General features: G+C 40.2%; 1 protein-coding gene across 1 annotated transcript in view; it reads left to right on the forward strand.

Annotated features, from left to right (window-relative positions):
• The window catches only part of DENND1B (DENN domain containing 1B), a 272,657-nt gene that overhangs the window by 243,044 nt on the left and 5,780 nt on the right, over positions 1-23,833 (forward strand). The window contains exons 18-20 of the mRNA XM_060232357.1: positions 595-663; positions 3,864-3,920; positions 4,655-4,762. Coding sequence (XP_060088340.1) covers positions 595-663; positions 3,864-3,920; positions 4,655-4,762 — 234 coding nt within the window. The remainder of the gene's footprint in view (positions 1-594; positions 664-3,863; positions 3,921-4,654; positions 4,763-23,833) is intronic.

Raw genomic sequence — 23,833 nt, forward strand, 5'->3', positions numbered from 1 at the left:
GGAATGGATACTCAGTCAATTGTTTTCTATAAAGGTTACCCCAATCCCATGATAGATATGTAGAGATGGGAATCCATGTTATAATATCATCTTTGACCCTAGATATGGGGTGTCATAATAATGTGCAGTGGTATCTTTATTCCAGCACAATATGCGTCCATAGCTTCCATGTATTAACATTATGTGATTATGTAGTAGCTTGCAAGAAAAAAAATCTAGGCATGTACAAAACAGATACAAGAGAACATGCACAATAAACTTTGTGTTAGCCTCTCTTGCACAAATTCCATTCATCTAAAGGGACATGTGAAGGAGAACTTCCTGGTGGATTGTGCCCTATATGATTACATTAAAGTTCATTGATAAAAGTGTCAAGTATATAAATGACATATTATAACCCTTGGGCAGCAGCAGACAAAATGCAGCTGTGGAAGCCTTCAAAGTGGAATATAAGAGGGTTAGGGATTCTCGCCCCTCACCATTTCAATAAAAGCTGTTATTTTTCTTGTAGAACCTTAAGATTTTACTTCTGCTGAAAACATGATTAATACATGCTTTATAGATTTCAAAATATTTACATATTGTATGTTTCAGAAAGGAGGTGCTCTGATCAACACAGCAATGACTAAAGCCAGCCCAGCTATGAAAACAGCTTACCAATATGTAAGATCTCTCACTGTCCCATTTCATTTTTACATAAATATTATATAAGCAACTTCATGCTGTGTTTTCATCCAACAGTAAAATAATATCTTGGATGTATTTGTTTCCTGAATAATATTCTGTATACTAAGATTTGATTTGGAGGACGTGGTCAGCAATCCCTACACAATACCTTGTTTCTATCATGTTGACATGATTTATTCAAGGATACTTATTATTCAGATGGTGTTCACTTCACCTTTTGCCACCGCACCAGAGAATCTAGCCCAGCCCACTTCCCAGGAAGGATGAAGAATAACAGAATGGGCACAAGGGGGAGAGGTCTTGAAGGGAACTTTAGAGGTTCCACCCACCACCATGGTTTGTACTAGGAATGGGCACGAACCACAGAAATGTGGTTCAGTTTAGTTTGTACTCCATCAACGAACTATGAACCCAGTTGACTCATGTACAAACCGAACTGGATTCATGAAGTTTGTGCCAGAAATAGTGGAGACATGGGGGCAGCCTGGTCCCAGGGTGCAGCTGTTTCCCATCTAAACAACTGAGCTGTGCGGGGCAGCCTGTATGGTGCAGCTCAGCTGTTTAAAGGGGCTTTCTTGGGCTGGCTTAGCTTCAGGGGCTAGCTGCCCTAGAAAACCCCTTGAAATAGCTGAACCAAATGGAGCACTTTGCTCCACGTGGCTCAGCTGTTTAAAGGGGCCTTCTTGGGCAGTGCTTTTTGCAGGAAGCTGTGGTTTGAATGGCTCCCAGCCATTTAAACCAAACAGCTGTTCTTCGTGAAGAGCAGGATGCAGGGGTTTAAACCTCTGCCTTCTGGTCTTCATAATCTGTCACAAACTTCATCAAAATTGATGAAAGTTCATGGTGGTTCTTCAGTTCACAAACATTGCTTCATGAACCGGCTAAAATTCCTGAGAAACTTTAGTTCATCAGCCAGTTTGTGCCCATCCCTAGTTTATACTCTGCTGGAATTCATACTAAAAGAAGACCATTTTATCAGGTACTGTGTTAGAGTCATTTCACTTGGATATCAGCCCAGTTTGTGGCCTTCAGTTATGGCCCAGCAAGGAAGCTCATTCGCTATCACCTGTCTCACTCACTGCTTCTTCCAGCTTCAAAATAGGTGCCATTTGGCATTTCCAAGAAATAGTTAAGACCATCCTTCTTGGGCTCTTGCTCAACATTGGTTTTCCCTTCTACTTCAAAGCCTTCTGTCCATCATAGACTGCCTATTATATTATATATCTTGGTAATATCTTACCTTTCAGCATGGTGGTGAATTTCAAATTTATCGCTAGGACTATTAACAGATATGAACTACAATGATTGTCTGGTTTCTGGGCTCAAAAGGGGCTACTGCTTTGCTTTTCATACATGGTGCTGTCACATGCACAACTAGCACATTAGCCCAGTTTGTTTAATTACAAACAGTAAAGATGTAATAATGCTTAAGATTGGATTGTTTAGTGTAGGGGAAATGCCCCATGTAAAGCAACCCTAAAGTTAACTGAAATCCATAGGACACTTCTTTGCCTGAGAACTGTTCTCCCAAACCACAGCCTTCCTTTGAGGCTCTGGTTATCAATAAATAAATCAGTTCCTTAATCTCTTTTTAAAAGAGAATTTTTAATTGTACATCAATTCAAAATCACACTGAGCTCATGAAGAAAAATAATCCAGGTAAATACATTAAAGGGACTGTATATTCGTGTGCTCATTTATTATTTACATACAGTTCATTAACAGGTTGGTAGAAAATTATTATTCTCTCTCGTTCTCTTTACTAGATTTTTCTCCCACACTATTTGCCAATTACTCCTGAATTTTTCAGTATTGAATACGTATATTCCTGTACCTGGACTAACTCTAATTCCCTTTAGAGTCTAGGCACAATTAGGGTCTTTGTGTTACACAAAGGTTTGTAACAGTTGTAGAACTAAGCAAAATGTCATGGCTTACCTACTATCTGTACTGCATTGTTTTCAGTGAAATTTATACTTAGATCCTCACACATTCTATTGAAGGCATTGCAGACCAGACAGACAGCAAATGCAATTGGATTTAGTTTAGATGGGCTTCTAAGCTTTTCTGAATTGCTGCATTTCCCCTGGGAAGCACATCCAACCACAAATCTTCTTAGAATCCAAATTCTCTAAGCCATAAAAGAGCAATTTGCACATGTGGTATATATACAGCTCTTGGTGAACTTCTCTTGTCTTGTGGCCTCATGGAACTCACAAACAAAAGAACCCAAGTGGCAACCACTCCCAAAGAACTTGAAATACAGCTCCCACCAGCAGAGAATCCAGTGTCCATGACAGCTTTTTGGTGCCAGCGGGCATAAAGACCCAGCAGGGCCATGTTAACTCATGATAAGAGAGAGAGAGAGAGATGCTCGCTTAACCTCAGCCAACACAATTGCCCTCCTGTTCCTTTAAACTTGACATGGGAAGTGCTTCTCCTAGCTTATCTCCTGAGGGAGGGAGATAAACCAGGCTAGGAAGAAATATACTTCATTGGACCCTACGCCAAATGTAATCACAAGGCAGGACTGTCTTTTATCTGCAGCTATTTAAGTAGGTAATAATTTACCTGAATCCATGTGGATTTTTCAAGTTTTCTTTGAGTTAACATTTTCTTTGCAAAAAACATACATTACCTGGCAAACTTGAATGCCATTACTTGGCTGGTAGAATGGTTACTTGATCTCTAAACTGTAACTAGACTTGTAACTCCCGTTTTTCTGCAGGCTGATGTCATTAACCGAAAAAGAAACTTGTCTGACTCTTTATAATGCAACAAAATGCAAACCTGATTACCATATATGTTTGGATAACCATGCTGGGCAGTATTTCTCCCTATGAATGGAAACACCAGTGCACTATCCTTGCTCCTGTTCAACACGTGGCTGCCCTAGTCTTTGTTTCTACTAATGTACCATTTCACATATAAAAATATTAAGGAAATATTAGTTTAATTAGTATATTTTTCATAACATGGATCCAAGTTCCAACTTTTAATTCATTCAAACCTCATTAGCAATCATGTGTGAAATTAACAAAGGAACCAATTTCCCTTCATTATACCACATAATGTGAGAGATTTAATTTTTAATTAAATTTCACCTCATATTGTGCACTCTTCGAACCACTGTGTTGCAGAGCCAGTTAATCTTTCTCCTTTCCTCCCTCACATAGGCAAAAAATCATGCAAAGCAAGGAATAAAGGAGGTGAGGAGTAAGTTGAAACACAAGGTATGTAATAGAATTTGTACTTTCTTACCTTGTTTCTTTCTTTGGTGTGAAGCACATACCTTACAGATCCCATGAGATTTGTGTTTTTAATGACTTTAGAAATATGCTTAGCCCTTTGTTCAACGATACATTTTTATAACGAGCCCTCTGGCAACTCTCTGTCATTTTATGCATCTGCTTGAATAATCTCTTTATTGTTTGCATATTTTATCATGGAAAAACAGAGGTCTTCAAAGATACATTAACAGGATGTATGTTTTCATAAAGCTGATTGCTTTGATATCACAATTGAAGCCTTTGCTTCAAGCTGAGAATTTAAGGCAAACGACTTTTACCGGCAAAATGTAATTCAGAAGGTGTAGTTGTCTGTTTAGGTTTCCTGAGATATGTACATGGTGGCAGTGTTTTAGAGTGCTAAATCCTCTTTAACTTTCTATATTAGCAGTGTAATAGTATTGGGGACATGTCATCAACATTGCTTGTTTATTTTGCTTGTTTTTGTATTTGTTCACTTCCATTCTTTTGAAAATACAGAACAGCTTTACTGTTGTCTCTTTTCGCCATCAAGTGTCAAGGCTACCTATATGTAGTGGAATGCAGTTGTTTCACTTGAAAGCTTCATTCTATTTAAAGTTATTCTTTGACAGCTACAGACTTGCTACAAACTTTAATTTCTTTTCGATTACAAAAAAAAATAATGATTGCTTCCTCCTCATTCTTATTTTATTCTTTAGGAAACAGATCATTATGGAATTTGTAGCTCAGGTTTGGTGCCATACAGTCAGATCTACATGGTGCACAACTCAAAAAAGCTTAATACAGGAAAACGAAGATTTGCACAGGTAAGAAAAGGGCTGCAGAACTTTCAGTGTCCTTAACACAGAATATATATATATATATTTAAAAATCTATCTCAAGAACAGGGACATAAAATGTTATTAAAAATAAATTGTATGTGCATGTGTGTGATACTTTGGTTGGAATAAGAGAGAATTTACATAGTCTATTCAAGGATACTTAAAAGGGCATAGGGATAACAAATCTGGAGGGGAATGGCTGGATTGCATTTGTTTCTATTCACCTCCTCTTTGGATCTCACTGTGACTTTGTAATTTAAAAACCCACATAAAGTCCAGATTATTTTTTAAAAACCCTACTTGTACATATTGTTTATTTTCATGCTAATGTTAAATATTTACTGCCACATTCTAATTATTTGCACAGAAGTGCTGATGGAAAAGGTGCTGTAAGGTTACAGAGTTATAGCCCAGAGTTATAGCCCATGTACCTATGTTAGATTTGTGTTGCTGTACCCTCATTACCTACTCAGTATCATAAAAACTGCACCATCAGAATAAATATGAGTATTGCAGAAAAGATGCACAAAATAAATTAATGTTAATATAGTTGCTCATTATAAAATGTTATTTTTACTTCCATAAATAGACCAGTATCACTAAGTTTATCCTATTGTGATTAGCAGTAATAGACTGGCTAACCATTTTGCTCTAAGCTGTTGTTTTTTTTAATCATTATTGTTCCCTAAAAAGGATGGAATAGTTCTAGATCAGGGTAGCATCTTGATTTCCAGGGTCCATTTCCATACCCAAAATTACTTCTTGTATGTTGGGAATGTGGGCTGAGTGTGTGTTTCTTTGATCCATGTATTCATTAAAGGGAATGTTCAATTAATAAATAAATATCAACATTCACATATTGTAATCACAGGTTAATGTTACGAGTGCTGGAAAAATAATTATTATGCACTTTTTGGACATTTAAATTTGAATACGGAACATCACATTTAGGTGTCAACATTAACTGAATTTCCAGGACACACTGTAAAATATGAATAAAAGTAGCGTAGGTGTGAGAGCCAGTTTGGTGTAGTGTTGAAGTGCATGGACTCTAATCTGGGAGAACTGGGTTTGATTCACCACTCCACATGTACCTGCTGATGTGACTTTGAATCAGTCACAAGTTCTTTCAGAGCTGTTCTCTCAAGAGCAGTCCTACCTCACAGGGTGTCTGTTGTGAGCAGAGGAAGGGAGGGAGATTGTAAACCACTCTGAGACTCCGAGTGAAGGGTGGGGTATAAATCCAGTCTCCTCCTCCTCTTATCTGGCACTCATCTGGAAGGGTTACAACTGATTTCCATTTGTTGTTGATTGATCTGCCAGGACACTTCCACTAAAGAGGGATTTGCACATCCCAGTTCTCTGCATACAAACCTCCACTTCATCTTGTTATGTGCATGCAAAAACAAAACCCAAAAGCACTTTCAAAGATCCTCCTTCATGGTGTTTTGGTTGTGGGACGCACTTCCAAGTATGGATGTGGGTGCAGATTGACAATTTAGATAGTATTCATTATCCAGCATGTTTCCTAGTACTCAGCATAGTGCATATCTTTTCACACATCTCTTTGTGCAGGCAGGACTTTGTGCAGATTAAGGCCTAGGTGTTAGTGTGTGTGCTTGAGGTGCAGGTTATTGTTGGTGAAATTAAGTGCACATTCATGTTATGTTTTCTTTTCATATTAAAAGTGATTTAATGAATGGGAGTTTTCTCTTTACTCACTCATTGGGAGCCATGCTCTCCTCTTTGCAGATATTCCGCCCTCCCCAATAGTTTTGAGGCCAGCCTACTTAAAGAGTTGGCATTATAAAATGGGATAAAAACAAAGTCTTCTTAATTCTTGCAGATCACATTTATACTATTGTTTTTAACATCATTAGTAGCACTGCTTTTTCTGGAGCAGAATATGAACAAGTTTCTATTACAGCAAATACCTGATAGCCAGCTCAATTAAAGGTTGAGTCAGCCTTCCATCCTTCCAAGGTTGGTAAAATGAGTACCCAGCTTGCTGGGGGTAAAGTGTAAACGACTGGGGAAGGCAGTGACAAACCAGCCCATAAAAAGTCTGCCATGAAAATGTCATGATGTGACGTCACCCCAGGGTCGGAAACGATGGTGCTTGCACAGGGGACTACCTTTTACCTTTTTATTCCAGTTCACACATTATCTCTCTTCTGGCAACAAACTAAAGTGTTATGTAATCAAATAACAGCATATGATGATGTGCACTCTGACCCATGAAAGCATATGCCACTAACATTTCTTTAAGACATTTCAGAAGCCTTGGTGGTTCTTGCAGTAGCAGGACAACATGGGTGTCCTTTCTATAATAAAAGCCTGTGGTGAGGCCAAATCCAGGCCTCCCATTGGCTAAAGGGTGCATTCCATAAACCATTGGCCCATCGCACATTAGTCACCACCTCATGGACTCCCATTGGCTGACTTTCCTGTCCCCCGCCCACTGCCGGACCCAAGGAGAGAGGATTGGACCACTGGAGAAGCTACTTGGCAGTAGCTATTGCCAGGGCTTTTTTTGTGTGGAAAAAGTCCAGCAGGAACTCATTAGCATATTAGATCACACTCCCTAATATTAGCATACTAGCTCATTAGCATATTAGGCCACACACTCATTAGTATATTAGGCCACACCAGCTGGGATAATCAAGTGCAAGTGGAACGGGTGGTAACCAGCTCCCACCCACCCCCACCTGCCACCCCTCACTCCCTCCATGCAGAATCTGAAGCTGCTTCCACCGGACCCTTAAAGGCACCCACATACCCCAGCAGCAGTCGTTCAGAAGACAGTGTCCACTACTCAGGAAAGGAAGGAAGGGAGGAAAATAGATGGTGGAGGGAGAAGGGAGGGAGAGGTGGAAAGAAAGCAACTAACTTTAAATGCATTCTTCAAGCTGCCGGCTGGCTTGGTTTGGAGAATTGATTTAAAGAGAGAAATGCCTTCTCCAAGCCAGCCAATGAGGTGGTGGTGGCTTTGAGAGCCACATAATACATGTGAAATAGCCACATACAGTCCCCAAGCCACCCCTGGTCTAAAAGCTTTTTCACCTACTAACATAACCTCCATCTTATTTGGGCTGAGTTTCACCTTATTGGCCCTTGTCTAACCAGTTACAGAATCAGATACTTGTTCAGAATATCCATAGCCTCGTCCTAATTTAGATGCAAAGGAGAAACAGATCTGGGTCTTGTCAGCATACAAATGATTCATCATTCTAGATCGGGGGTGTCAAACTCATTTGTTAGGAGGGCCAGATCTGACATAAATGGGACTTTGTGAGACTGAGCCATGCATTTCCTAAAATGTAATGCCAGATAGAGGAGATATAGACTTTATAAAGGATACAGGCAAACACAATTAAAGATATTATTTTTTAACTTAAAATACAAACATGCTTAAAACTCTTGCAATGTTATGTTTAGGAAAGGTAGGAGAAAAGTGGGATTTTGCAATGCAATTTTAAAAATAAAACATCAAAAAAAAGGATCACACAACAGAAAACTAAAAATATAAATGCTCTCAGCCTGGGAAAACATGAAATGGCTGGGCATTTCAAGCTTCTTCCCCCCCCCCCCCCTTAGGTCTACTCAGTTTAGCAATGGGTCTCCAGTGTAATATCTCCCTTTGGCTGTGGGTTCCCAAGTTAGAGTACTCAGTAGGCACTAGTCCTCATGTCCATTAAAACAGGGGTCCCCAATCCCTAGGCCATGGACCAGTACCGATCCGTGGCCTGTTAGTAACTGGGCCATGGAGTGAGGCACCTACTCTTCATTTAAAGACCCCTATGGGGGGCAGGGACAGGGTATGGGCATGGGGGCAGCCTGGGGCAGCAAAAACCCTAGCAATCTCATCCCCAGCAGTCCATGGAAAAATTGTCTTCCACAAAACCAGTCCCTGGTGCCAAAAAGGTTGGGGACCACTGCATTAAGAGACAAAGCTGACTCAGAGCATCAACACTGGATTTGCAAGGACACCATTTCAGGAAACTTCAGACAGAGAGAGAGAGAGAAAGAAAGAGAGAAAGATTTGGGGATGGGAGCAACAGTGGGAAGTTGGGGGGGGGGGGCTTGCAAGCGTTGCTCGGCTCCCTGAGCCCTGCCGGCCAGTGGGACATCGGAAGGCCTCCGTACAACCGCAGCTCGGTCCCCTGAGCCCTGCCAGCCAGGCGGGAAGCTGCTTGGACTAAGCCAGAACGCTTGCTTAGGCAGCCAGAACACTGCCCAGGCCAGCCAGTACGGCATTCCAGTGCATTTTGGCTCCAAAAAAAAGCCCTGGCTGTTACTAGGCAACCAACAGAAGCTGTTGCTTCTGTCAGTAAAACACAACCAAGCTTGGTTTCCTCAGTAAAAGGCGGTGCGGGGGGTGGGGGTGGAGGCCCTTCCCAGGCCTATTTTGCCCATTGAGGGACAACTTATTGGGCCCAGTTCTGACTACAGTTGCTAGCTTCAGCTTGGTGGGAAATTCCTGGAGGTTTTGTGGTAGAATCTCAGGAAGCCAGTTTGGGGAGGGGAGAAGCCTCAACTGAATATAATGCCATAGAGTCCAGCCTTCAAAGCAGTTATTTTCTCCAGGGGGAGACAGATCTGTTCTCTGAGTCTGTGATACCAGGAGATCTTCAGGCTCCACTAGAAGGTTGGCTATCCTAGGCCTACCAGCACCCTCTGGGTTACTTAATGCCATCTGATTGGCATGACTTACCTAGACCTGGCTGCTTGCTCCTGTTCAGCAGCAGCCCCCCTATGACAGCCAGTGTGACTTAGCAGTTGCCAACTCCAGGTTGGGAAATTCCTAGAGATTTGAGGAGTGGAGCCTGGAGACGGTGGGGTTTGAGGACGGTGGGACCTTAGACAGGTACAATGCTATAGACTCCACCCTCCAAACCAGCCATTTCCTCCTGTGGAACCACTGTTTTCAATCTCCAGGTGAGGGCTGAAGATCACTCAGAATTACAACTGCTCTCCAGATGACAGAGAACAACTCTCCTGGAGGTGGGGTGGAGAGTGAATGCCTTCACTTGGGTGGGTGGAAAAACAGCAGGGGGGGGGCATTCACCCAGAGCCTCTTTGTAGAGCCCATTGTATTTTTCCTCACAATGGGACTTATTCCTCATAATTTTCAATATACTGTGGCAGTTCGGCAACAAAAACTGTTGACCAGGTGAAGGGGATTCCCAGATTTACCAGAATCTGATGGCAGACAGTGGTGAACACAGGGGCATCATAGTTAGGGAGCAATCCTAAGCAGGCCTACTCAGAAGTAAGTCCCATTTTATTCCATGGTGCTTATTCCCAGGAAAGTGTCCTTAGGATTGCAGCCTTTGTACTGTGCAAATGTGAACAACTAGGCACGGAGCAACTAGTTGCTTGTATGTTCCATGACAGTCCTGCATTTGCTTCTGCCTTTCTCTCTTAATTGCCACATAGTGACAACAATAGTTTCTACTCCCATACTTCTTCAATGGGTGCCAGTGCTCATATGTATCTATGAGTAGGAACCTAAGTTTGGCACCAGCTAAATTTTCTGCTTGGTGAAAAAAGGAGGTGGCACCTTTGACTACCTAAAAAGGCTATGCTTGGCATCATGACACCTGCCATAGGGAAACACTCTCCCAGGAGAGATCCAGGCTCTGTGGGACTTAATACAGTTCAGCAGGGCCTGCAAAATGGAGATGTTCCTCCAGGCCTATGGTTGAGGCAGTGGAGATCTGTTGGTTTTCAGTTCTCGTGGTACGCTTCCATCTTATATTGTTTCCTGCTGATCTGTCCACCTCCTGTAGTATCAGCTATCATTTGCTGTGCATGTATGTGGAGTTGACTCAGGAACAGTGGTATTAAATGGCAGCATAAATGATATTATATTTGGCTTTTAACAATTATTAATATTATGTTTAATGTGTTTTATTTTATCATAGTATTGTAACTTGCTGTGAGCCTTGTGTTATAGGGGAGGGTGGGCTAGAAATCAGATAAATAAATAAAAACTCACCTCCTATGGACTGAATTATAAGTGATGGAAAATTTATTATTAGAGCCATTGTGGTGTAGTGGTTAGGTTATCACACCCAGTTTCAAATTACTGCTCAGATGGGAAGTTCACCTCGGGTCTAATCTACTTTACTGGATTGTTCTGAGGGTAAAATGGCAGAGGGAAAAATGTTGGATCGGATCCTATCGATCTGGTCGTCTAGCAGTGGCTTTTTTTGTAGCAGGAACTCCTTTGCATATTAGGCCACATACCCCTGATGTAACCAATCCTTCTCGAGCTTACAGGGCTCTTAGTACAGGACCTACTGTAAGCTCCAGGAAGATTGGGTACATCAGGGGTGTGTGGTCTAATATGCAAAGGAGTTCCTGCTACAAAAAAGCACTGAGTAGCAGCAACTGTAATTTTTTAGAAAAATAACAATTCACATAAACTAGTTTATTCTCCCATAATGTTAAGATAAATGTTAAGCCTTGTGTGGCAACTCACTTCTTAATTCTTTTGAGAGTTACACTTAAAAAGGGCTACAAAAGATAAAATGGTATCCTGTGCCAGGCAAGGGACACACATTTCTGTATCTGTAGCACTTGTTCCCTAATTTAACTAATATTTCAAGGTGGATAGCCATGTTGTTCTAAAGCCGTAGATCAGAGTTTGAGTTCAGTGGCACCTTAAGATTAACAAAGTTTAATTCTGGGTATAAGCTTTCATGTGCATGCACACTCCTTTGGATATGTTAAACAGACTTCCTGAAGCCTCACTCTACCTATATGTAAGGCTTGAGGAAGTCTGTTTAAATGTGTCTGAACATAAAAATTTATACCCAGAATTAAACTTCCTTAGTCTTAAAGGTGCAACTAAACTGAAAACTTGGTTGTATTTTGTCAGAGTAGGGGCTAGGCTGGGCGGGCTGCTGTTCTCAACTATTTGTTTCTGTGTCATATATACATGGGTAGGTTCTTTCCTTATTATAAAAAAGTATCCCTTGGCATCACTGTACAATGCTGGAATTTTTACACAGGGCCAACATAGTTGTACCTGCCTTGGTTCAGAGAAGCAGAGTATGGGTGCAAGTAACTTAGGGCGTTTTCGCACTCACCTTCAGCCGGCGCGACCCCCCTCTTCACCGTGCAGGATCTGCGCGGATTTTGCACTAAACGCCGCGGAGCAGCCGGAAGAGCCGGAAACTCCCGGCGCAAAAGCAGCGCAAACGGAAACTTTTTGGCGGTTTCGGTTTGCGCCGCAAAAGCGCTGGGAGTTTCCGGCTCTTCCGGCTGCTCCACGGCGTTTAGTGCGAAATCTGCGCAGATCCTGCGCGGTGAAGAGGGGGGTCGCGCCGGCTGAAGGTGAGTGCGAAAACGCCCTTAGAGTCTGTACCTGGGAGTACAATATTCAGAACCTTGATTTGGTGATGTGATGGTGTTCATGCATATGATAACATTTAGAATTGTGAACTGCACTTTTCTTGCTACCAAACGCATAAGTCCAAAGAGCATAAACATGCTGTAATACAGGCATGGTGCATTTTTATTAGGCAAATTGCTCTATTCAGTCTATGAAGATAACTTTTTTGTCCGTAGTTTCTCAGTATATGTTCACATGTAGACTGCAGTGCATCAAGTTCTTCAGAAACCTAGTTTTGTAAATATTTAATATATTGACAACTGAGAAAGCAAATACTACATATGAGCTGTAAAATGTATAGTTAACACTTTTAAGAATTATGACAGCTAGTATGTCATTTTCAGTTTAATATGTTCCATAAGCTGATATTTTATTTTTGTTTTAAATATACAAATGTCTTTTATAGAGAGGTTTCTCTTTAATTTGGATTTTCACAGATATATATATATATTTTATATGCTTACTGCAGCCATGAAAATAAGACATCTATTGATTTATTTTCCAGTTAGTTCTTTCTGGTGTTCCATTTTAATTGTTCAATAATAGCACAGCCTTAATAAATTATAAATGTATGTTGCATCATTATTGAGAGCTGTGTGCTGGCAGAATACTTAATTTATTATATATTTTAGATCTTTTTGGACAAGTTTTGAGAACAATGTGTCATATCAACAGATGCATAAACTGGGTAATTAAACACACCCAAATCTTAATGGCTGGCTAAAAACACGAATTATATAGAGGAATAAAAGAACTTAATGTGACAACTCAAACATCATTGTCTAGGTAGAGATCCTTGTTTTGTATTGTAAAATGAAACTTAGGAATCTTTAACTACTTAGTGTATATGGGCCTAAATAATGTCTTATATGTCTAATGGTGTTCCAACCTTGTCCTTCTTTAGGTGCCTGTTCAGCAACCATTTAAATAATTTCATTTCAAAATTTACATGGATAGATACATTTTCAAAGGCCAAACAAAATGAAGAGGGTTTTTTTTGAGGGGGGGGGGATATTCTTTATCCAAATAAATTGTTGTAAACCAGTGCCCTTATTTTAAGCCATGGAATTGTTGAAACCAAGAAAAGCCTTAAATTTAATAGTGCATTATCTGTTCAGACCCTATCTTTGGTTTGCCTTTTTAAGCAACATAGGTTACTTTCTCCTAAAAGGCAAATGCCAGATCAGTAATATGCAGTTATTAAAAATGGATCAATAATTTTGAGGCCAGGCAGTTTGAAAAGTTGTAATTATAAAGCAGGAGAAAAACCCAAGTTGTCTTCATTTTGGTAGATCACATTGATGCTGTTGTTTTTGACATTGTCATTAGTATTATTGTTATTTTCTAGAGCAGAATATGAATATGCTTTTTACCCCAACAAATAGTAGTTTGTATGCCAGTCTGCTAATTAGTACAGTTATTTCCTGTTTTTTTGATGAGGTTTAAATAAATGTCAAGGGTACAGCCATGAAGATCTCCCAATTAGGCTTTGCGTTTGTAAAACCCAGCCCCTTTGCTTTTGTGTGAAGATGACAGTTCCAATTGCAGCGTCAGTCTAACAGGGCTCCAGGGAGAGGGTACTTCTCTGCTTTTATTGAAAACAAGGCCAGTTTGGCCCAGGGAGAATATCAGCATTGGTCACAGTGCAGATCAGTTGTTAACAATGAATATTTACTAATCTCTATCACAGCCAGTGTAGGCTTTTGGGTTTTTTTAGTTTTTAGATCAACAATAGATTTTTAAGAATTCATACATTTTATGCATAACCATTCCCTGCACTATTTAGAAGGGAAATAATTTTTTTTCTCCATAAACGGTTTAATTGTCTGAGTTTCCCTATTTTTTTGTGTGAGAAATGAAGCTCCTGTAAGTGACAAAAGCTCCAAAAGCAAGTCCACAGCCACCCTCCAAAATGCACGCTTGATCTTTGAAAAGAATGGTTCTATTTCTGTAATACGTGTGTCATCCTCCTCATAGCTATTCTGGGCTGTTTGGTTGTGGGTGTGCAGAGGAGGGAGGGGGAGAAGGAGAGAGAGCTGAACTGTATTGCAAGTCAAAATTAACAGATGGATTGCCCTAAGCAAGGGAAAAACCACCACAACAAAATCTAGTGAAAGTAGAGGGCTGAAGCTTTTTTTTATTGTTAAGCCTTATTAAAACCTTGGCATGTATTTTACTGTTAACTCTTTAGTGTCTTCGTGGCTAACTAATAATTCTTCTATCCTCTGTGTAAATTAGGTTGAATGCAGCATTGTGGTGGTGGGGTGGGGGAACAAATTCTGTTCCACCACACACACATTTTCATTCCATATGCAAGCTTTTCTCTTTTTTTTTTTAAAAAAAGAAAAGCCTAAACTAGAAATAAATTCCTAATCTCAGATAGCCACGATCATAGCTTTGCTGGCTTCATTTTTCTTCTTTATCACTTTCTTGCAAAATGAGTTAAAATTCAATTCTGTTTCTATAGCATTGCTTAAAAATAAGGACAGAACAAATGTAACAAAGGCAAATACCTTGGCAAATCTGCTTGCTACCATGAATATGATTTCTCTGCTTTTCCTCCTTGTAAGCATTATCTCAGTTGATGGGGTAGACTGTGGACATTTTAAATGAAACCATCCACAGTTAAAATTGTCAGTGGTTTTTCAAGTATTTTAAAGAGTATTATGTGACACAACTACATGCTCATTTTATAATTAATAAGCTAGCAAGGGCATCCTTGTCTCCAGTAAGACGTATGTTAGGTTTGTTCCTTGAGGCATGCAGTAACTTGTAGCTGTAATAAATATTTTATGATTTATAAAAGGCATGTGGATAGCAAATGCAGGCTTTTCAAGAATTTTAATGTATTGACACTATTAGAAATACATATATCAGATGTATCATACAACCCACTTTTCATAAAGCTGCCACATTTTAAACACATTGGAATTCTTTCTAACATAGCTTCTGTAATGACAACAGACCAACCCAAATTGTTTGAATCTTGTTATATGCTGCTGCACTCTACCCTGAAAAATTCTGGGTAATTACAGCATGTGATATAACATCAGCAAAATAGTCTCTCTCTAATATAATTTATGAAGCCTTTCAAAAAGCTCCCCAGTGTGACCTTGGATGTTGCTTGACCCATAGAACTTGGCTGAATTAACGTTCTCACATTTTGCCCTTAAACACGAAGTAAGCTAAGCTGTGGCAGGAGGCATATCCTTCCCTTAAAAATGAACTCCTGCAATTCAGCTGCAGCATGTGTTCCATGTGGCTGGTATTGCTCACATGGCAAGTCCCCTGCAGGGTGGCATCTTGATCATTTTCAGAGAGCAGGGTGTCCCATACATCAGGAACTTCCCATCCCCCTCCTTCCGATGACTAGCAGAGAAATGGCATACTCAGTAGCTCTTTGCCTTCCTGTCCTGTCAGTAGGGAGGGGTTGGTGGAGAGCACACAGAGCAAAACGCACTCAGTCCTGACATGGTGGAAAATCCATACAATGAACTAAAAGCTGCATGCAAATAATCAAAGTGAAATTGAATACAGTCATTTCAGAAGCAAAAAAGAGAAATACCTGTGTGTTTTCCATTGGAACTGGATTCAGGCGAAACCTTTAAATTCTTGCTGTGGTTCACTCATGTAGCTCTCTTGCCTTTCTGCCTTGACTCCTGCTGGAATTTCTGCATGAAGCCAGGACAGCATTAATTCCTGCCTAGCAATTAAAGTAATGGGAATAAAATATTATATGTGACAGATGTCATATAGAGTAACAATGAGCAGTGTTGCATCTGTGCTTTAGTAGTGTGCTTCGGGCTTTAAGAAACGGATCTTTTTGTGGAATATGCGAGATTCAGTCAATTAGCAAGATATTTTGGACAAAAGAGAGTATAATCTGCGAATGCACTTGTTAATGAGCATTTTTGTTTTAGAAGAGGATCTTTTTTGTCTTTGCATGTCAATTATGATCCATCCATATTGCAAAAACTACTCAGCATATCTTTTAATTAAAAATGAAAGATTGGGATGGCAAGCACGGCACATTATGGACTACAAGACTGCCCCCTGGTGGTACAAATACCTTTTCTATAAGTACATAGATGGTGAACGGTGCATGAATGAACCATAGCCCAGCAGCATCCTTTAGAAACAAAACGGTTTTCTTACTTTTAAATGCAGTGTTGTTTTAATTGTTTGATGCCAATGCTGCAATGCCTCCCCTTCATTTTCCCTCCTACCCCCATTTATGATAGAGACATGCAGAATGTGGGGAGGAAAGGTTGCTGTGTGATAAGACCAAGTCCAAAGTCTGCTTGGGCGTGCATGGCCTATTGTGTAGACCTACACCACTGCACCTACAGAGGGTTCTGTGAAAGCCCCAATAGAGAAATATTGTGGAGAGAATGCATATTTCAAGCCCTGTTTTCTATTTTTTTAAAAAATATCTTAATATGAAATGTCTTCCATAGGTTTAGGAAAACAATTAGTTCTTGACTTGCCTCAGCTTGCCTCTTCATTTAATTGACTACTTACATTCTCAGAGCTGCTCAAAAGAGCAACTAACCTGGTAATTTTATCTTGTATTACTTTGTGGCTAAATACTAGGGATACTTCCCCTCTTCCCCTGAATGCCTTGAGCAACCAGTCTCAAAATATACAAAATTGGCATAGGTACTGGCTTACATCCCACAATTGGTTGTGGAAACTAATGTTCAAATCATCACAAACTCCATGCAAGCAATTTTATAATGCCTTACTGGAGTAATATTTGATATACCTCAAGATCTTACTTCATCTAGCCTATTCATTATTTATTGACAGAATTCACAGACAATTATCTGTATTTTGATAAGTAATGCAATATATTTCATTCAACCAAAAGCCCAGCAGCAACTTATTTGCATATTAGGCCACACAACCTGGCATCACCATTGTTTCACATAGGACTTTTTGTAGAAAAAGCCCAGCAGGAATTCGTTTGCATACTAGGCCACACCCCCTGACACCAAGCCAGCTGGAACTGCATTTCTGTGCATTCCTGCTCCAAAAAAGCCTTGCATTCAATGAATTTGATTTTGTTTTACTTCTGTTTTAGGACGTCCATTTTAAAGCTTTTATGGTCACTTTTAGTGTCACTTTTCTTCATTTGCCCCATTCCTATTAACGAATGTATTTACCTTGCAGAACCCTTTTTTCTTTAACACACACAAAAAAAAAATACTAATTGCTCCATCAGAAAGATATTAGTAAACACAAGTGCTATTTTGTTCTACAACAGTCACCAGCAGAGTTTACTGGGTTCTGCAGCCCTCCTTCCCTTCAGGGGAGAAACATCACCAAATGCACCCAAGAAATTTAGTTTCCTCTAACACGTGGTAACCAGGTTCTTCTTTTTCAACTTGCGTATGCTTTGAGGACACAATACAGGAAACTGCTGTTGGCCCCAGTCCCTGACAACAACAAAACGATGGCTTGGATCTTGCACAATTTTTCTTACTTACCTAATCAATTGTATTTCCATGCTGTCTGTTCCAAGGGTTCAGGATAGGAAGCAGTGGTTATAAATAATGCAGCAATAATAACAAAATACTCAGTTTAGTCCACACAACTCTGGCCATTGAATGTTTGCTCAAATAAGAGAGTTTTTAAAAATGTTGGAAACTATTCAGGCTGGGTTGTAAACAGAGTTCCACAGCAAAGGAAGCCAGCAACTGTGGAGTAGTCTCTGATAATGTTGTTCCAACTGTATCAAAATGGCATAAAGTTTCTTTAAGGGTTGCATTAAAGGGAGCTGCTCTTGCCAAGAATGGAGAAATTCCTTGCATGTTAAATTGAACAAACACAAACTTGGCTGTTTTCCAATCCAAGAGTTCACAAATTATAATGATGTAGCATTTGTTCTATAAACACGTAGAAGTGGCAGATGTTAGGTAAATTTGTTGCCTATTTTGTGCAAGTGCCCCCAAATTAAAAGCTTTATACAACTTTCCTAAAACTTGAAACAAATGCTGCTTTTTCCCTCCTTGTTGTAAATGGAAGAGGTCTGGTTATTATTAGAATACTGATCAGGAAGGAAACTGTTGCTTCCCCCCCACACCCTAAAAAAATGGCAGAGAAAATTTTGCACAAAAATGCAGAAAAGACAAAAATTAAGAGCTTAATTTAAGTAACTGCAAACAGCAGGCAACGTAAGTAAAGTAAAGATATCCTAAATGACTTTGTCATTTTTTGCAGGTGCACATTCTATGTTGCTTCATCTCGTAAAGATTTAGAAAAGATTTATGACTCTCCTTTTGGAATTTATTAACCTTCCCCTCAAAATAATCTGAATATATGCCCCTCCCTTGCCATTCATGAGAACTTTGAAAAGTATGTTTCGAATTATCTTCTGTGGGCAGAGCATCTATGAGACCCTGTAATGTCACCAGTGATAAGCGACACAAATTATTCCTCTACCCTGACACGCATGTCCTCTGTGGATGAAAATAAAACAGCCTAAAACCTTTTTTGTTGTTCAGTTTCACTTTCATTGCTGTCAGGAGTTAGCATAATCTCAATTATACCCTTCAAATATTGTTTGTGTTTTATATAAATCCTGGACAGTAATGACAACTCAGACAGAAGTACACAGGTTTAGGAGACTGTATGAGTTAGTTTGAAGGTAGAGGAGCTTCACACCTTGGGATCAAAAGAGCTAAACTGAGCTTGTTTGAGCAAGCTGAGAGATGTTATCCCATCAACTGAGTTAAAGCTCTGACAGAGTCCCTTTAAATACACTATATAGGTTCTACCCCAGCCCATATGACTGGTAACTGCCCTGTTCTAACACCATGCCTCTGAGGAGTGGGGAGATTTATAGAGCAACTGCCTTAAACTTCAGCTCAGTCAAGTCAGGGAACTTCTCACATAGGTCAAATGAACTTGGGGATTGTGTAGCTCTCTCATTCCCAAGACATAGAAACTTCTTTGCTCTACAACATATCTCAGAAGACTGCACACAGTATTTACTCAAATGCAAGGCTAGATTTCCCCCCCCCCCTCGCCATAGGTATGCCACCAGAAGAAAGAAGGATAATCTTGCATTCACATACAAGTTATGTCCAACAATATATTTGTGTCTGTATGACATTTTTAAGGGGGTTGTTTTACATTCAAGTACATCTTCCTTTTGAATATATACAGTAGTTTTCTGAGATCTTAAGCATCAGCCTTTGAAGGTTTTGCACAGCTCTGTCTGAATGGCTATTAATGTCCAGGTCTGAGCTTTCAGTTCAAGTATAATTTGCTTAACTGTTTGAAAACAGATTATCTCTCACTGACTATACAAATTGTGTTATGAAAATCCAGATGTACAAAAATCCAGCCAAAACCTCAGTCCTAAGAGAAGTGATTAATGTGCAAAGAAGGAGCTCCCACTGAAGTAAAAATGGGTTAGTTTCATTCAAACCAACCCTGCCAGCAGGGCCGGCTCACCCACTAGGCAAACTAGGCATTTGCCTGGGGCACCAGGAGGGGGTCGCCAAATTGGGCTCCCCCCTGTGCCCAAGAAAATGCCTAAGTTTGTCTCTCCCCAGCCACCACCCCGCCACCTGCCCTCTCCCTTCCCTTCCACAGTGCAGCGCCCCCTCCCCCCCGGCATGATCAGAGGAGCGCCGCAGCAAGGCTTGGCCCTACCCGCTTCGACAGGACCTGGGCTTCTTATAAGTTCTTTGAAGAGCATGCTGGAGGAGGTTTGCTCCCCCTCCCCCCATAAGGGGGAGAGAAGCTTTCTCCAGCGCACTCTTCAAAGAACTTGTAAGAGCCCTGTAAGCTCTTGGAGGATTGGCTACATCAGGGGTATGTGACCTAATATGCAAACTAGTCGCTGCTACAAAAAAAGCCCTGCTGAACACACATCATTCCATTTTCTTACATTCAGCTTATCCATTCTATGTGGATTGGATACTACAGTATTAAACAGCTAAAATAACACTGATTGCCTCACTACTCTCTCAGTGTTCTTAGGGTGTTACTGACTTGCAATCAGACATGGCCCTAAGCAAATAGAAGAATACTTCTGAGCAGGGCAGAAAAGAGTTTCACCTCCCCCCCCCCTTTCTTATCTCAGTTTTCCATGCCGCATGCAAACTTGTTTCCCACCCCACCTCCCAAACCCTCTCAGAGGTGGCTTTTTGGGAGTACTTACAAGGCTGCAGCAGGCAGTGGTGGTGAGTGGGAAATCTATGTGTCAAAAACCAAAGTTCTCTTGCAGTTTACTGACTTAGAGCCACTGTCCTTTCTCTATTTAAAATGAGAGCAGTCTTCCTCATGGACTTGCTATGAAAATGAATGGGATGGTGACTGTAGGATGCATTTCTCACAAAAAGTATTTTAAATGATTATCAACATTAAACCTTTAAAAGCATTGGGACCATTGACATTTTTTCACTAATTTTATGCAAGAATTGTCTGTCCTATAAACATTCCTAAATTTTTAAATGTCAGCAAATGTCCAGCTGTATCAGAAAATGGTAGTTATCACTACCCTACTGCTATACTGTTAGAACAGGAGAAAGTCCCTATTAATTTCATTTCCAAATGGGAATATTTTCTGCCCCATCTTAATCAGTGCTGTAAGTATGCAAAATACTGGCATAACACAATTTCTGTGGGATTTTTTTAAGTAATGAAGATGAGGGTAACTGTTACTTCCAGTGGAATTTTGCCAACTCTAATTGGAGTATTCAGTTCCCATTTCCCAAGGGCACCTTTTCTTTTTTTAACCTGCCATATTTACAAGCTGAATATTCATTGTTTTCTGAAACCAGGCTATGGACCTTCAGGGGTAGTCCCATGAGATTTTATTCTGTTGACAGAAATAATGCATCCATATTTTAATAAAAAGAGACTATTTCCCTCATATCTTTATATTTGGTAAGCTTAGAAACACAAGGTAAGAAGAACTTTTAATAAAAATAAAGCAAAGATCACTTCTAAAATCTTAAACGGGTGCCTTCCTTTACTCCAAGGAACAGCTGTTTTGATTGTGAATAATTAAAATTAAACAAGGGCACTAGGATGGGATGTAATAATGTCTGTATGTGTGTATATGTGTACACACACATGTACAAGTGCTTGACTAAATTTATTTAGAACTTTGAATGTGTCAGTGCTTTTCATACTCATAGACTTTTCTTGTCATAATTTGAAATTTCATTTTTTTAAAATGTTAACCACTTGTTTGAGAGAAGTTGCATCTTAAAGTTCTTCTGTATGCCTCCTCCTGTTCTGTCACGCTCTGATGCTTTCTGGCATCATTAGAATGATTGCAAAGTTCTGTCGGAATGGAATTCATAACAAATTTTGCTATCCTCTTTCTGATAAAAGATCAAAGATTATCAGACTAAGGCTCTATATATGGGAATTCCATTACCCTTTCATATAGAATTTGTTCCCACACCCCATTATCTCCCAAGACTCTGTGGAGACTGCAAAAACTGTGGGAACTGTTGTAATTCCAAAGGTGCACAATTCCATAATCCCACAGGGGATATAGGGAATTTCCTGGTATCTGCTCAGGCCAGACTCCAAGGAAGAGAAAACCTGTTTTCAAGGAAGTTCAAGAAATTCAAGGATTCTGTGATTCAAGGATGTTTTAAAATGTATTTTTCCAGGAAAAGATGGCTTTTTAATCATAACTGTGAATGTTCTCATACAAAATCAATTGGTTTTTTCCACTCAGATGTGCTAACACTTTCAAATCTTTTAAAACCATTGAGTCAACATATTCACTATGCCCACTTCTATAATCTCTAGTGACTTGATCAGCTTTTATGTAGTTGTTGGTGTTGAAGAAGCATTTCACAGTCTCTCATAATCATTTTTATAACTAAAGAGATTCTGTAGTAATAGACCAAGAACACTTTATCCTACATTATTTCCTTTTCCCCTCCTCCTGGCAACCCCCATATCCTCTCCCCTTTCTCTGCCTCATTTTCTCCTTAGACATTCATCAACCTGTCTTTTATCTGCCTCGCATCAGTTATATTTATTATTTATTTACTTCATTTATACTTTATGTTTTTCCACAGTCTCCTTATCTTACATAAATCTGCTAGGAATGCAAAAACCAGGAAGACAAACCAAATATTTTCATAATCTTGCTATCTTAATAGAAGCAGTGCTCCCCAGGCTTCAGTCCCACCCCCACGGAAACCTCTGACATAATTTTCTTAGATAGAGGCTACCAGTGGAGGGGAGGTGAAGACAGAGAGGTAGATAGTTACGTTGGTTTGGATGGGAAGGAGAATGAGATTTCCTCCTGCTGGTCCCTATGTATTCTAATAGCTAAGTCAGGCAGATCAGAGAATAGTTAAATCTAGTGTTTGGAGCTATGAACAGTCAAAGCAAATCTTTCTACAAACCTGAAAAACAACCCAGGTTTGCAAAAACAAAACACCCTGAGATCTTAAAAAATAAAATTGCCATCAAGTTATAGCCAATTTATGGTGATCCTGTGGGTTTTCAAGGCAAGAGACATTCAGAGGCAGTTTGCCATTGCCTGCCTCTGCACACCTTGGTGGTCCCCCACACAAATGTTGACAAGGACAACTCAGTCACTAGATTTAAGTGTCCTCAGATATGACCAATTTGGCTATTAGAATATACAAGTTGGAAACTACAAGGACTTGCGGGGTACATCTCATTTCCCCCTCTCACTGTACCCTTCCCCCAAAAGTCTCCATAACTGATCCTTTTTTCCTGCTTCCCTTTCTTTTCCCCATCCAACAGCCAGCCTACCTTATTTGCCTCTCTGTTTGCAATTTTCCCTATCCCCCACTCCAGCCTCTACCTAAGAAAACTACGGCACAGTTGTGCAGTGCCAGCCACTGGGTGAAGCCTACTTGCATGGTAGGGAACCTTCAAGGACTGGGGGGGGGGGCACTTCACTTTCCCCTGAACCCCCTTCTCATGTTATTTCCTTCCCCCCTTTTCTTGGCAACCCACATATCGTCTCCCCTTTCACTACCTCATTCTCTCCTTCTCAGACATTCAGCAACCTGTCTTTCATCTGCCTTGTACCTTCAGTTACATTTATTATTATTTCATTTATACCCCACCCTTCTCCACAATGGCGACTAAAGGTGCTTATCAGGGGTGGCCAACGGTAGCTCTCCAGATGTTTTTTGCCTACAACTCCCATCAGCCCCAGCCAGCATGGCCAATGGCTGGGGCTGATGGGAGTTGTAGGCAAAAAACATCTGGAGATCTACCGTTGACCACCCCTGGCTTACATCATTCTCCTTTCTTCATTTTTTTCCTCACAACAACCCTGTGAGATAGCATGTGACTATGCACAACATTGCCTAGTGAGTTTCCATAGCAGAATGGTGATTTAAACCTGGGTCTCCCAGACCATCCTCTGAAGCTCTTCATCACTGAGACTGAGATTTTCAATCGTTCTTTGTCACAATCCATTGTTCCTACTTGTTTGAAGGTTTGAAGGCTTCCATTATTGTCCCAATACCAAAGAGGACGCCAGCAAAGGTTTTAAATGACTATAGGCCAGTGGCCTTGACTTCTGTGATAATGAAGTGTTTTGAACAATTAGTTCGAAAATATATTATTTCCTGCCTTCCTGTTATTTTTGATGAATATCAGTTTGCTTACAGGAAAAATAGATCTAC

The sequence above is a fragment of the Heteronotia binoei genome, chromosome 2 (assembly GCF_032191835.1).
Source record: "Heteronotia binoei isolate CCM8104 ecotype False Entrance Well chromosome 2, APGP_CSIRO_Hbin_v1, whole genome shotgun sequence".
NCBI lineage: Eukaryota > Metazoa > Chordata > Lepidosauria > Squamata > Gekkonidae > Heteronotia > Heteronotia binoei.